Below are 12594 nucleotides of genomic sequence, written 5' to 3'. Positions count from 1 at the left end.
TTTCTTAGTTGAGAGCTTTGTGGCCTCTTAAAATAGCAGGTAGGCAACAACATTCAAGGATTTGTGATGGCAGACTAAAACTGAAAGTACACAGTTAAAATGGAAACTAGAAGATTGAATCAGAGTGTTTTTGGTTTTAGTATGATAAATGCTTTGTTTTCTAAAAAAAACAAAGAAAAAAAGCACCACTATTTAACAGGTAGTGAAGGAAAAATATGGAAATGTTCTTTGACTTATAATGCATTCTTATTTTCAAAACCTATCTAAAGCACAGTGCTAGCCTCAAAATACTACGATAGCACAAAATCATGTTTTTATTTTTGCTAGTATGATCTAAAGACCTTTTGGACTTTTTTTAGTATTTGACAGATACAAGTTTAAAGCATGTGTTAATATATTTCTCAGACCTTGCAAATGTGTTTTGTGATCTATGAAAGTTGAACTTGTTGATTTCTATAAAATAAGATGGCAGATGGAACATGTTTCTAGCAGGCAAAAATAGAACTGCTAAGGGCGATCAGGCTGATACCTCAACTGCACACACTTCTTGGAAATTTAGTGTAGAGTAAGAGCTTAAAAGTGAAGTCACAGAAATAGTTCTAGAAAGGGATGTAGAATATATCTCTGCTGGTCGCACTTGTGGTTTTTGAACACTGTCAGCGAGCTCCACAATTGGTGCATTTTGTCCACTGGTGTCACACGGTGGCATGTGGTGGCTATGTGAAAATGGTGCTTTTATACGTTTATAAATGCCGTTTGTTGCCGCAGCTCCTTTCCTTATACTTGCAAGTTGGATAAGATTCTCCTAGGAGTTAAAAACCTAATTTTGTTTTCTTGGAATATGAGATGCTCCAACAGAGGTTGTGTTCTGTGAAGGTGGTATTCGCCTCCCATGTTCAGCTCTAGTGAACTGAGGTTATGCTTAGTGCAGACTGATCGTGCTTGAAGACTATTGCATCCAGCCTAAAAAAAGACAGAATAAGCCCAATGAAAAGGAATAGAAGGTAGATCTGGATGTATTATTGTGTAATTCTCTTTGACAGATCCAAAGTTAGGTTTTGGAGGAGGGTTAGAGGCCAAACTGCTGCTGTGCCTATCAGAATGAGTCACTAACTAGCAAAGTAATTGCATTGATTATTGCACACCCACAAATTACAACAGAAAATACTTTGCAGGGGGTGGAGGTTGTACTTTTCCTAAAGGATTCTGTATAATTAATCTACTGTAAGTGCTGGTTCTTCAGAAACATCTGAACCCTACTGTTGAGCACATCCCTGTGTTGACCACCCCTCCGTATGTGGTTGCAGTGTTTCTCATGCTATTGGTTTGGTGCTAATGCAGGTTTTGACATCGCTGCTGTTGGGGAAATTCAAGTAATGTATTCTGCTTTTGTTTTTAGATTATAACTGTTTGCCTGTCGTTGTTGTGGGCATTCGGAGTTTGAGCAGCTGCGTTTTGTATACCTACAGCAAAACAGCTCCCTTGTTAGGCAGAACATTTCATAAAGGATTAAGGAGAGCTGACTGAGCCATCAGGGACATTTTTAACTCGTAAACAAGAGGCTGATTATCGAGAGACTGTACTTGTTTGTGGAAGAGGTAACTGAGCAGGCTTGCTTCTCTCTTGGGTGCCTCACCTGGTACTTCACCCAGTCATTAAATCCATTTAAAATTTTTTTGTTAACACAGCTTGCACTTGCACTCAGTAAATGTTTGGGGATGAAGAGCAATTTTAATAGAAAATTAGTTGCTACTCTTGGTACAAGCAAACCAGTAATAATTGGAGTCACTGGGGCAAATTGTCACTCGCTGTGTCTTGCGGGATTCTTGGAACATAAGTTTACAACCACCTCAGTTAAACGCTGGATTAGGATTCAAGTTTAAAGTCAGGCTCTCAAAATGAAGACTCTCTACTGTGAGTAGAGGCTGTAGAGGCTTGCAAGAGAGTCCTGGAGCCACAAAAGTAGTTTTTGCTTCATACTGTGAATTCCAGGTGTTTACTTGGCTCAAATATAACCTTTTAAATTTGCCATTCTTCTGTTACTTTACAAGGCTTATCCTGCAAAACCTAACAGAATACTGAATACACTGATCAGATTTCTGCCAGGGCAGCAGCGGACAGCCTCAGGAGCCATGAAGTTTTCTGGAATATGAGGGGGAGCTCAGCTGAGCTTCCTTTCACCCACAATGCAGTCACTGACTATCCTTGGGCACCACATGGAAAAAGGCTTCCTCACAGCTGTGTGGGAAGTGATGAAAGTGGTAGAGTTCTTCCTCACAGTCAGTCTCTCCCAGACCGTGTTGCTGTCCATCCTCCTCCATAACAGCGCAGCGTCCCACTGTTTGCTGTTGCTGTCATATTCCATGAGTTGGGCTGCAGGCTGATGGATCTGGTTCAATATTGACAGATTTGCTACAGAAGAGGATGCTTCAAAGGATATTGTTTCAATTTGGGAGTCAAACATGCCACATTTAGAAAACCCTGCATACAGTTTGCCTGTACGCCATTTGACTCCACTGGATGTTATCCATATGGTATTACAGTGTTCCCTATCAGCTGTCACTCTTTTATTCCACAAATTTTTTCCACAGTTCAGTGGATGGGAGACTGGGACTGCCTGTAGGTGTATATATATACAAATACCCCCTGCACTGTGCATTGGGAAGTACAAGGGAGGACTCCCTCCCTGCCTGGTAGGGAGGCACATAGCTCCCTTCCTGTGTGAATTAACTATCTGGATCATCTTGCTCTGCAGTTGTCATTGGGAGATGGGGAGGTGTTAGGTGGGAATTTTTAATGCATTGTGTGATTTATTTTTTGTTTGGTGAAGTACACGAGAGAAGAAGTAGTAACTGAAATTCAGAATAGAAGTGATGACTTCATTTCACACCCACAATGGCAGAACTATGAAAATGTGTAACATTTGCCACTTCTTTAAGTGGTTGTCAGGTAATCAGACAGGTTTAATCGGTGTTTTAGATGAGAAATTGTCTTACAGTCCTTAAGCTTAGAAGAATAAGAGCATAAATTTTGGCTTGAGGGAGATTGACTTCACATTGATCTAAGCAGTTGTTTTCATGTGTACAACATGTTAACAGAAGTAGAAAATACAGTGGAGCCTTCCACATTCCAGTTTCTGGGAGACTGAAAGGTGACATCAGGATAGCTATTAAATGTATGCTCCATCCAGAAGAAAGGAAGAAAGAATCTTAGTAGAATAAAAATTGTGTTCCTGACCTAACATGAACTTCTGTGGTTTGTAAAGCAGTTAGATGAAAAGTTCCTTTTCCAAAATACATAAAAATCTGTTCATATAGATATGTCATTGTTTAATCATCACTACTATTTATTCCGAATTTAGGCATCTAAAAAGTGAAATAAGTCCATTTCTTAGCTACTTGAAAATTTTTTGTAGGAGTTATAAGGGGGAGGAGGTTTCTAAGGCAACCTACCAATAAATAAGTTTATTTCCAAAATAAGGAAAATTGAATTTCTAGAACAAGCTGTAATTTCTATTAAGACAAAGTTGAAAAACAGTGCCCTGAGGCTTAGGTGTAATACACTGCCTTTGTTACCTGTATTGTTTTCTTGGAATGCTATGTATGGGAATAAATTAAATTTAGAATTTTTTCCCTGAATTAGGTGAGTAAAAATATTCCTACAAGACCCTTTTAAAACACAGTAAAAATAGCCTATTGTTTATATCCATGATATCAGCTCAGGCTGTGTACTTAGTTTGCTTTCTTCTGAAAACAAAAAAGTAATCATAACCTGCTTTTGGGTTGTCATGATTTTTAGATGATGTGTGATTGTTTATAGCAAAATTTTTCTGGTAGTGAGAAGAAGGCTCGGGAATGTGAGATTGAGGTTTTGCATTGTCTCAGGAAGAGTGGAAAGTTTCCAGTAGTTCTATATTAATAAATATTTGGGATGTTGAATGTCACATCTTCATTTTGATGACATCCAAGTATCACATCAAGGTTTTGTATGGTCTAATGATTGCTATGAATTCTTAGACAAATGGTGTAAATTAATGCATGCAATGTAAAAAGTACCTGTAATTTAGGATACCTATAACTCATGAGACCTAAAGCATTATAACATTTACTCCTTAAATGCTGCAATTAAAATACTACATAAAAATATGTGGATTGTTTTATTTTATGCATATATTAATAGATGCAACTATTTGTATGCCTCCATCCCTAAGGAAGAGTTTGGGTGAAGCAGCTGTTCTGTTTGGTCATGATGTAGGTGGTTTTTTGCTTTCAGGCACAGTATGTTATTTCCTGGTTCTCTTCAGTATACTAAACATTTTCAGTAGATTTTGGTGACTTTGATCTGATAGAAGTCAACTGCATGTGCTTGCAAGTACAGTGCATCAGATTACCAGAGTGGTTTACCATGTCCCTGTTTTCTTCTGTCCCAGTTGGGGTTTCTTAAAGGACCTGCCTCATAACTTCCAAGAACTGAAAAGCCATTTTACAGAAGTCAGACCTTTAGGAAAGTCTCAGTTTGGCCAACTCAGAATGTAAGCTACTAAGGTCACAACTTACCCTTAAAAGCCTTATTTGTGTTTTCCTGACCTAAGATAACATTTTTAAATGTTTTAGGCCATCTTCCCTTATCAGCTGGAGCTAATCTGAATTCTCTGCCCTTTGAATTACCCTGGCTCTTCCCCGTGACAGGAATTGCCAACTGTGGCTGCCACCCCAAGGATACTGCAGCCCCAGAGCAGCTGGATATTGTCCTGTGATAGAGAGGAGGCAGGCATCGAGACACATTTGGAATATGCAGAATCCTCCTCTGTGTTTGGCAATGGGGGGGCCTTATGCAGATGGGCAGAAAAAATACTGAAGAACTTGGAGCAGACGAGAGAGGGGTTAAAGACAAGTGTGAGAAGTTGGATCGTGGTACTTGGCATCTTGAAATGAAGCAGGATTTTTCTGGAAGGCTTTAGTCACCTGGGAAGGAAGGATCGAGTAGCTGTGTGGGAGGCAATTTGCAGGCAAGTGTACTCCTCTGCAGTAGATCGGTACATTTTAATGAGGGAAGTATATTTGCTCCGTTTTATAGGATTTGCTTTGGACTAGAAGTCTGGAAGTCGTTTTAAATAGACTGCTTTGAGATATAATGGTCAGGTGGAAATATTTGAAGCATATGATATGGAAACCCTGTATTTACAACATATTTGTAGGGTCTCAAGAAGGTGAGCTGAAATGATTGCCTCTTTTTCAGAAGAGATTTTTGAGAGCAAATAAAGCTCATACAGAGGTTGTAAAAACAGGAGTGAACTTAAAAACAACTGTAGCTATGTAACTTTATTTATTTATTTGTTTCCTTATTTACTTCCTTATTTACATTTTCAACTGATCTCTCAGTGCCTCCCAGCTTGTAGAAAAGGATACCTTTACACTGACATCCTTCTCCTCATCCCTTCCCCTTCCTGTAGTCTCTGTGGGGCTGAATGGGACTGTTTTTCACATGTTCGTTCCCCTTAGAGGTGGCTTTCCAGGTGGGTGTGAATTCCAACCCCCGGATGGGGAGGAGTGGAAGGCAGCTGCATTGTGCTCAGACCCCACACCTGCAACAGTGAGTGCCTGTGGGAGGAAAGGCTGAGGTTGGACATTGCTCCCGTTTGAGGGCATGTAAAGCTGGCTCCTTCTGCCTCAGGATCAGACACTTACCCACAGCTTACTCTTTCCATTGAGAAGGCAATGCTTTGCTTTTGCCAAAGATGCTAGTGAGTGAGATGCATTCAGCTGATGCCCCAAGTATCAATCATGCATTAGTTTCATATTTGAGGAATTTTCCATGGTTTCTGGTATTTATCATTGTGACTTTTCTAGTTCTTTCTTGTCGTCATGTTCTGTGTTATGTGTGTCTGCTTTCTCCTTCTACTTACTTAGTTTGATATCTTGTCCTTTCTTGAGCTTGTTTTTGCTTTTTTTCTGCTATTGGAACACAGAGTTTATAACAGCTGTAGCATAATTTCAAAAGGTGGATCTGCAGTGTTTAAAACAATCATTACATAAGTCATTAAAATAACAAAGACTAAATAAACATCTCCTCACTAAGTGAAAAAATAAATTTTAAGGGCAGTAAAAGCATCTGCTAATCTCTAGTTTTGCCTCCTCTCTTCTTCCAAGATTTTCTGCAAAGGTTTTTCATGCCTGCTTTAATATCTTCTTTTCTCTAACATTTTGAAAACTTCTTAAAGAATGGATTTTTCTCTCTCTCTACATTATACACAATATAGTTGGTGGGGGAAAAGCATTTCTGGGGTCATTCAGGACCTCTGTAGCCAGGTTCAAAGTCTAACTAAATTTTCAGTAGTTGTTTGTTCTGAAAATCTTGTCTTGTAGTTTTGTTTTTCCCAGAAAATGTCACCAGCAGGTCAGAGGCATTTGCTGATGGGCAAAGTGTCACCTTTTGGGACACCTCACAGGGGTGGCATGCAAGGTTGGGAACCCCTACAGAGTGAAAGTGAGCTCACTGTGTTGCCAAGGTCTTTCACTGTGAGTTTTGTCTCTAGAGAGAAATTTTTAATCCTGAAAAGATATGGGGAGAGACTGGCAAGCAATTTCAGAAAGTTTTAGAATTCAGATGTTTATGCAAAATTTTGACAGGATCATGAAGTGAATAGTGGTATTACACCCATTTTACACAGAGCCAAATTGAACTGTGGAAAAGCAATTTGTTAGGTTTCACAAATTTGTGACTAACCAAAGGACTCTGGTGATTTATTAGCAGTGTTGAGGTGTTAAGAAAACAACTTCTGTGTTTGAGTTGACGTGTTGCTTTAACAATTTTGTTCAAGAGAGGAAAGAATCATAATAAAGGAAATACTAATTCGTCTAACCACCCTTCATTTGATTTTTAGAACAATGTAGCTGGGAAAACTCTGTTACAGTGTTACTTACCAGTAATGATACAACATAAAATGGACTCTCATTTTTAAAACAAGCTGGATCCTTGAGTCTCTAGAGCTGGAGCTGGAGAAACAAAGGAGCCAGCAGGCAGGGTTGGACCTACCTTTCTGTATGTGAGCATTTTGTACAACAGAGCTATGGCTTCACCAGCACCAAGGATGGCTTTGGTTCCTCTTTCAAATAAATCTGAATATACTTGCTGGCAGATATTTCTGGATTGGGTAGCCTGGGATAGCTGCTAGGAAAAACACGTTGTGCCAGGCAGCTGTTTGGAGGAAGTGGTGTTGAGCAAAGACTGAAAGTCTTGCAATCAAGTTATTATATTGCATGAGAAAATACCAAATAGCGGAAAGTTGTGTTTTTCAGGAAAAATTGCGCAATCTTTTTAAAGCTACAGGCTGGTTCTTTCTCTGGGAAGCTAATGTTTGTAAGATGAACAGCTCTTTGCATCATTTTTTATGCTTTTTCCATGACAGAAGCATAAATGTAGTTTAAAATGAAGTGAACATGCTTCTAGGTAACTTTTGTACTTAAAGTTTATATATGGACTGGCATGAATTTTGAAGACGGCGTTCATTATATATCTTGTGCTGGAAATTCTCAGCAGCTTTATGCTTTGTATATTTTATTGCTATTTTGCTAATAAATGCTTATAGCTTTTCTTCTGTAAGTGTATAATCTATCATTCTGCAAAATATAAAGGAAGAAGGTTGGGGGAAGGCGCAACGCGGATTGGAGATTGAAAAAATTGAGAAATGTTCTCTTACTTATTGCATTTCCGATTTTCAGGAATTCTTTGAACATGCAAAAAAGCTCTGGGATGATGAAGGTGTAAAGGCATGCTTCGAGAGGTCAAACGAATATCAACTGATCGACTGTGCACAGTAGTAAGTATTTCTTTTTATGAAATTTATAGCCAATCATGTGATTATCTGTAACAAGTTAGGAAATATATCAGTGAGATTCAGGAGTTTTGCAATGTAGGAATTAATGTTTTCATTCTCTGTATATGTGGAGCATGTATAGCAAAAGTAATTGATTATCACAGTTTCCTATTATTACACAACTAAATATTCTGCTTCAAATATTTCACACGTAATAAAGTATGAAAAATCAAATAACTTTAAGTATCTTTATTCCACTCAAAATTGACTTACATAAAATCATTTCAATTGAAACTATTAAGTTTGAAAAATGTTGAGTCAATCTAAGGAGAATGCTTTGTTTAAAATTCTGAGACCCAGACAGTGCTGAAATTGCTCTGTCTTTTCACATTCCATTAAAACTTCTGTGACATTTACATAAGCAGATGCATACCTGCATTACTAATATATTTCCTAGGTGGAAAAAAATTATAAGCAGTATTTAATTAAAGACAGTAGTACATTTGGTATTCTGTCCTTCATAGTGAAGCAGCATACATGTACATAACACAGTCAAAAATCTCTTAACTGGTTCAGTCTGGTCAGAAATGTTCTGAGAAGTGTAGTAGATTGTGAAGGTGCAAATCATAATGCATAGTACAGTGATGAAAACCTATTAATCAAAAAACAGTCTTTTAATGCTGCAAGTGCTTACAAACTCGGCTGTCCTCAGTAGTAACACAGGTCTGAATTAGACTTGCACCAAAAATACACATTTCATGGGAACTGCTATTACGAAAATATATACTCATACAGTTGCTATGTGATTTAGGGTTTTCAGAGAACATGCTCTAGTGTGTTAGGATTTGTCTAATTGGCAGTATGGTCAGTAGCAATGCCACAAGTCTGTTCTAGCACTCAGTGTTTTGCTTTTCTCTCCACTCTGCTCTTGGTGCTGAGCATGAGGCAGAGGAAAAGGTCCATGCCTCTGAAGGACTTGTCGCGCTTCTCCCACAGTGGGGAGTTTTGGTGTTGTGGGTCATAGTTTATTTTCCCTCTTTCCAGACCATTTTTGGGAAAAAATGATTCATCAGCACATGGAAGCGAGGGAAAATTAGATATGTGTATGAAGGAACTCATTTGACCTCAGTGCATTTACCAAAACTTGGGCATTTGCTCACCGTCCGGAGTAGCTAGAAATCAAAGCAGTGGTTGTACACAGAGAGACTTAGACAGCTGTCCTAGATTGTAATCAGTGGGTTTCCTCTCTGCCCTCACTCACCACCACCACCATAGATAGTACAGATCTGAATTGTGCTTGCTGAAAAGTGCAGACTGACTGTTTATCATATCTCTGCCCTTACTCAAATAAGACATCAGACCAAGAAAATAGAATAATGGCACATATTTAAAATAAGTGAATGTGAACCTTACTTCAGTGATCAGTAATGTATCTCACAATCCTGCTTTGAAAAATGGTACTGAAAGGGCCAGACAAATCCAGGAATACACTAAATTATAGTGGTAATGGTAATGTGTTTTCCCTTTAAAAAAAGTTATGTCTATCTACAGGCTTTGACAGGAAGAATGTTAGGTCTCATGTCCAAAACCAAAAGACAAATAAGGAAAAAGATTGGATCTAGAATTAAATCCACTGTCTTGGAACATAAAACCAAATCCTACTACTTCTTTCTGTAAAAGGTTAAAGGAAGTTTAATAGGGTTTTTTCTGTATCTCTTCCTTCCATATCTTCTAACTGGCTTGCTTTTTCTTTATTTTGAGATTATTTGTTATGGGAGTAACTACATTTGCATAATTCTTCACCTTCATGACCCTTTCTGAAGTATCATTTGATACTGAAATATTCCTTGAGTATATCTGTGCTTTTCATGTCATGAAGCAATAAAGATTCAGGTGTGATGGCCTGAAAATGTAACAGCTGAGTGACTTATCCTTGTTTACACACCTTCAGTCTTAGAGCAGAAACTTGAAACTCAGGAACAGCTGTGTCACTGATCTGATCAAACAGCCTTTTTCTCACAGGTATTGATTATTTAAAACACTGAAGTATAATCTTGACAGAAAGAAAGATGCTAAAAATATGCCGACTTTTATCTGCCCCTCCATAGTTCCTTGAAAATTAGGATTATACTAATACAGTCAATGAAAAAGAGTTTTAAAGGTTTCTGTGTCTTTGCTGCACATGTGTATTGAGGTATTGCACAACAACAGTAGTTGCTTTTCCCAGAAGAACATTACTCTGTTAGCACGGGATGGACGTTTGTCAGGGTGGTGGGGTCACATCCTCCTCATAACTGACAGCGTATGGGAAGAGGTTGGAAATACAGATCTGATACCCACACACTAATTCTTTCATGCACTTCAGAAGATACTGAGGGTGAGGGTGCTGTTGTCTGGCTCAGCAGAAGCTGGCATTTCTCTCAGAACCTGTCCATGTTCATCTTTAACTGGTGAAGGGGAAAAGGGAAGGAGTGTAATGCTGATACACATGCTTACTGTGGGATTTTGAAACATCTGCAGTGTTTCCATTACACTGGGTTTAGGAGAATGCATCCCACGCCATCAGCTAAATCCTAATCTTCTGCTTTGTGGTGAAGGAAGAACATTATCAGTAGGTCACCACTTACTTCTCAGCTTAAAAAAACACAAAGCAAAGCCTAAAAAATCCCAACGTGTGTTATAAATATCATTGGACTACAAGTTGGGTAGCTGACTTAAAAATACTGAAAAGCATTATTAGCAAATTATAATGTCAGCGGCCAAATTTGCTGACTGTTAAATGCGTTACAAATACAGTGTATTTTGGAATAGTTTAATTTGGCTGCAGTACAGAGCTTCTGTATTTTTAAAACTTAACCTAATTTTCTTTATTGCTGTGGGAGAAATATTTTGCTGGAATCAGAGGTAGTAGAAAGACACAGAGGCAAATGTTTTATTTACATTATGCCTGAAAGTTAATTTTCCTTGATCCTCAATGCCTTTTCAAATTTCCAGAGTACTGTTCTTTCACGGGGATGAGAATGAGGGCCTGCTTGTCCCATCATTTTAATGTTCTTACATGAGCCTTTATGTATCTGCACTTCTTTCATTGTTGAGGAATACATTTAGCGCACACACCATGTTGATGCACTATGTCATATTTGTAACAAATATGAATCTGTGACCAAGCCAGAGGTCAGCAAAGATCAGGGTTGTTCTTCATCATCAGCTACAAAGACATTTATGTAATTCTTGGAGGGGATATTACTGCATGGCCATCAAACATCTTCTTTCATTAATGACCTTCATATATTTCTTTGAGATTACTATCATAAAACTGACAGGTTATTGTTTTCCCTGTCTTCTGATTTAGTATTTCTTACAAGTTAAATTCCAAGTTTAATCTCAAAAACTAATACTTACTTTGAAAAGTTGATTTTATTTAGTAGTGTCCCGATTTGACTTAGCCACATTTCAGCAGATTTGTTCTGTTTATGATGATAAATCTCACATCTAACTTTAACTTATTTGAACTCTGTTCAAACTGTGATTTTTGTCTGGATTCACATAATTTAAATTCAGCAAATTCTAGGTCTATAAGGAATGTTCAGATTGTGATCTAGTGCAGTTTGGGCATTGAACGGTCTAGTATATAAACAATAGCCAGAAACATGTTAATTGAAATTTTCCTCTGATTCTAGGACAGTTTTCTAAAAGTTAGTTTCTTACGACAGGAATGCAACTCCATTTTTAACATTTCAGTTTCTTCATACTGGTTACTGAATACCCAAATTTTATTGTATCCATGGAAGGGAACCGCAAAGAAAAGTTCTATAAATGTAGAACAGATCAAAACAAATAAAGGTTCAGGTGTAATGGCCTTCATTTAAAAAATTACCCAGAAAAAAAAAAGCTGGTGAGTCAATTATGTGTCTTTAAAGACTTCATAAATTTAACTAAGTTAATTTTTGTGGCAATGAAGAGGTATAAAATTTCCTTTCAGTTCAGAACATCAGTCATCCTTGGAGGATATTGGGCACCCCCCGTCTGGTGACATTCTCCTGTTATTTCAATAAAGTGAGCATTGAACTAACTTAGTTTTGGTTACTCAGCTGTCAGTTGACTTGGTAAAATGATTTGCAGTGATCAGAAAAAAGGTGTGGGGATGCTTACAGTGCTCAGATATGTCATGGAAAGGAGGTGGTATTAGAGCACAAGAGCAGACAGGCAGAACTAGACACTTTGGAAAGGGGAGAAGCAAGACAGCAGCAGAACGTCCAATTCGCTTTTTATGCCACACAGTTTGCTCAAGGCATTGTTGTTGGGAAAAAAACCACCTCCTTTCAGGTTTATTAGAAGGTTTCAGAGTTGAATTTTTTCTCACTGTATTCCCATGGAAATAGCAGCATGTGTGTGCATGAGTGGCTGGAAGGGTTGTACTCAGCTCACTGAGTTCCTTGAAATAGAAAGCAGACCAAGGATTTAAGGGAACCCTGCCTTCAACCAGTACTTTGTTCCACTTTGTCTATCAGTCTTCTTTCCCTGATAAAATACACCACTTCTGGTATGCTTAAGTATGAAAGCCTAAATTGGTCTCTGTGCAAACATTTGGGCTAATAAAACTTGATTATGCAAGTTCTCTGGAAAGCAAACACAAGGGATGTGAGCTTAGCCAAAGAAAATCGATTTTATATTTGAGCTGATATAGATGGAAAAGACACACATGTTCTTTTTCTTTGCAGTTATTCTGTCCTGGAGAAGGGTTTCAGCCAATTTCTGAGATGTCTATCCTAGTATTA

At 38.1% G+C, this 12594-nt stretch overlaps 1 protein-coding gene across 2 annotated transcripts in view; it reads left to right on the top strand.

Annotated features, from left to right (window-relative positions):
* GNAL (G protein subunit alpha L) overlaps nt 1-12594 on the top strand; it is a 180716-nt gene that overhangs the window by 118373 nt on the left and 49749 nt on the right. For both annotated transcript variants that reach the window (XM_085052517.1, XM_085052518.1), the window contains exon 5: nt 7722-7819. In XM_085052517.1, the coding sequence (XP_084908643.1) occupies nt 7722-7819 (98 nt within the window). The remainder of the gene's footprint in view (nt 1-7721; nt 7820-12594) is intronic.

Source organism: Lichenostomus cassidix, chromosome 2 (genome assembly GCF_008360975.1).
Source record: "Lichenostomus cassidix isolate B80296 chromosome 2, HeHo_3.0, whole genome shotgun sequence".
Classification (NCBI taxonomy): Eukaryota; Metazoa; Chordata; class Aves; order Passeriformes; family Meliphagidae; genus Lichenostomus; species Lichenostomus cassidix.
The sequence above is the reverse complement of the archived record's forward strand: the minus strand, read 5'-3'. Positions and strand labels throughout refer to the sequence as shown.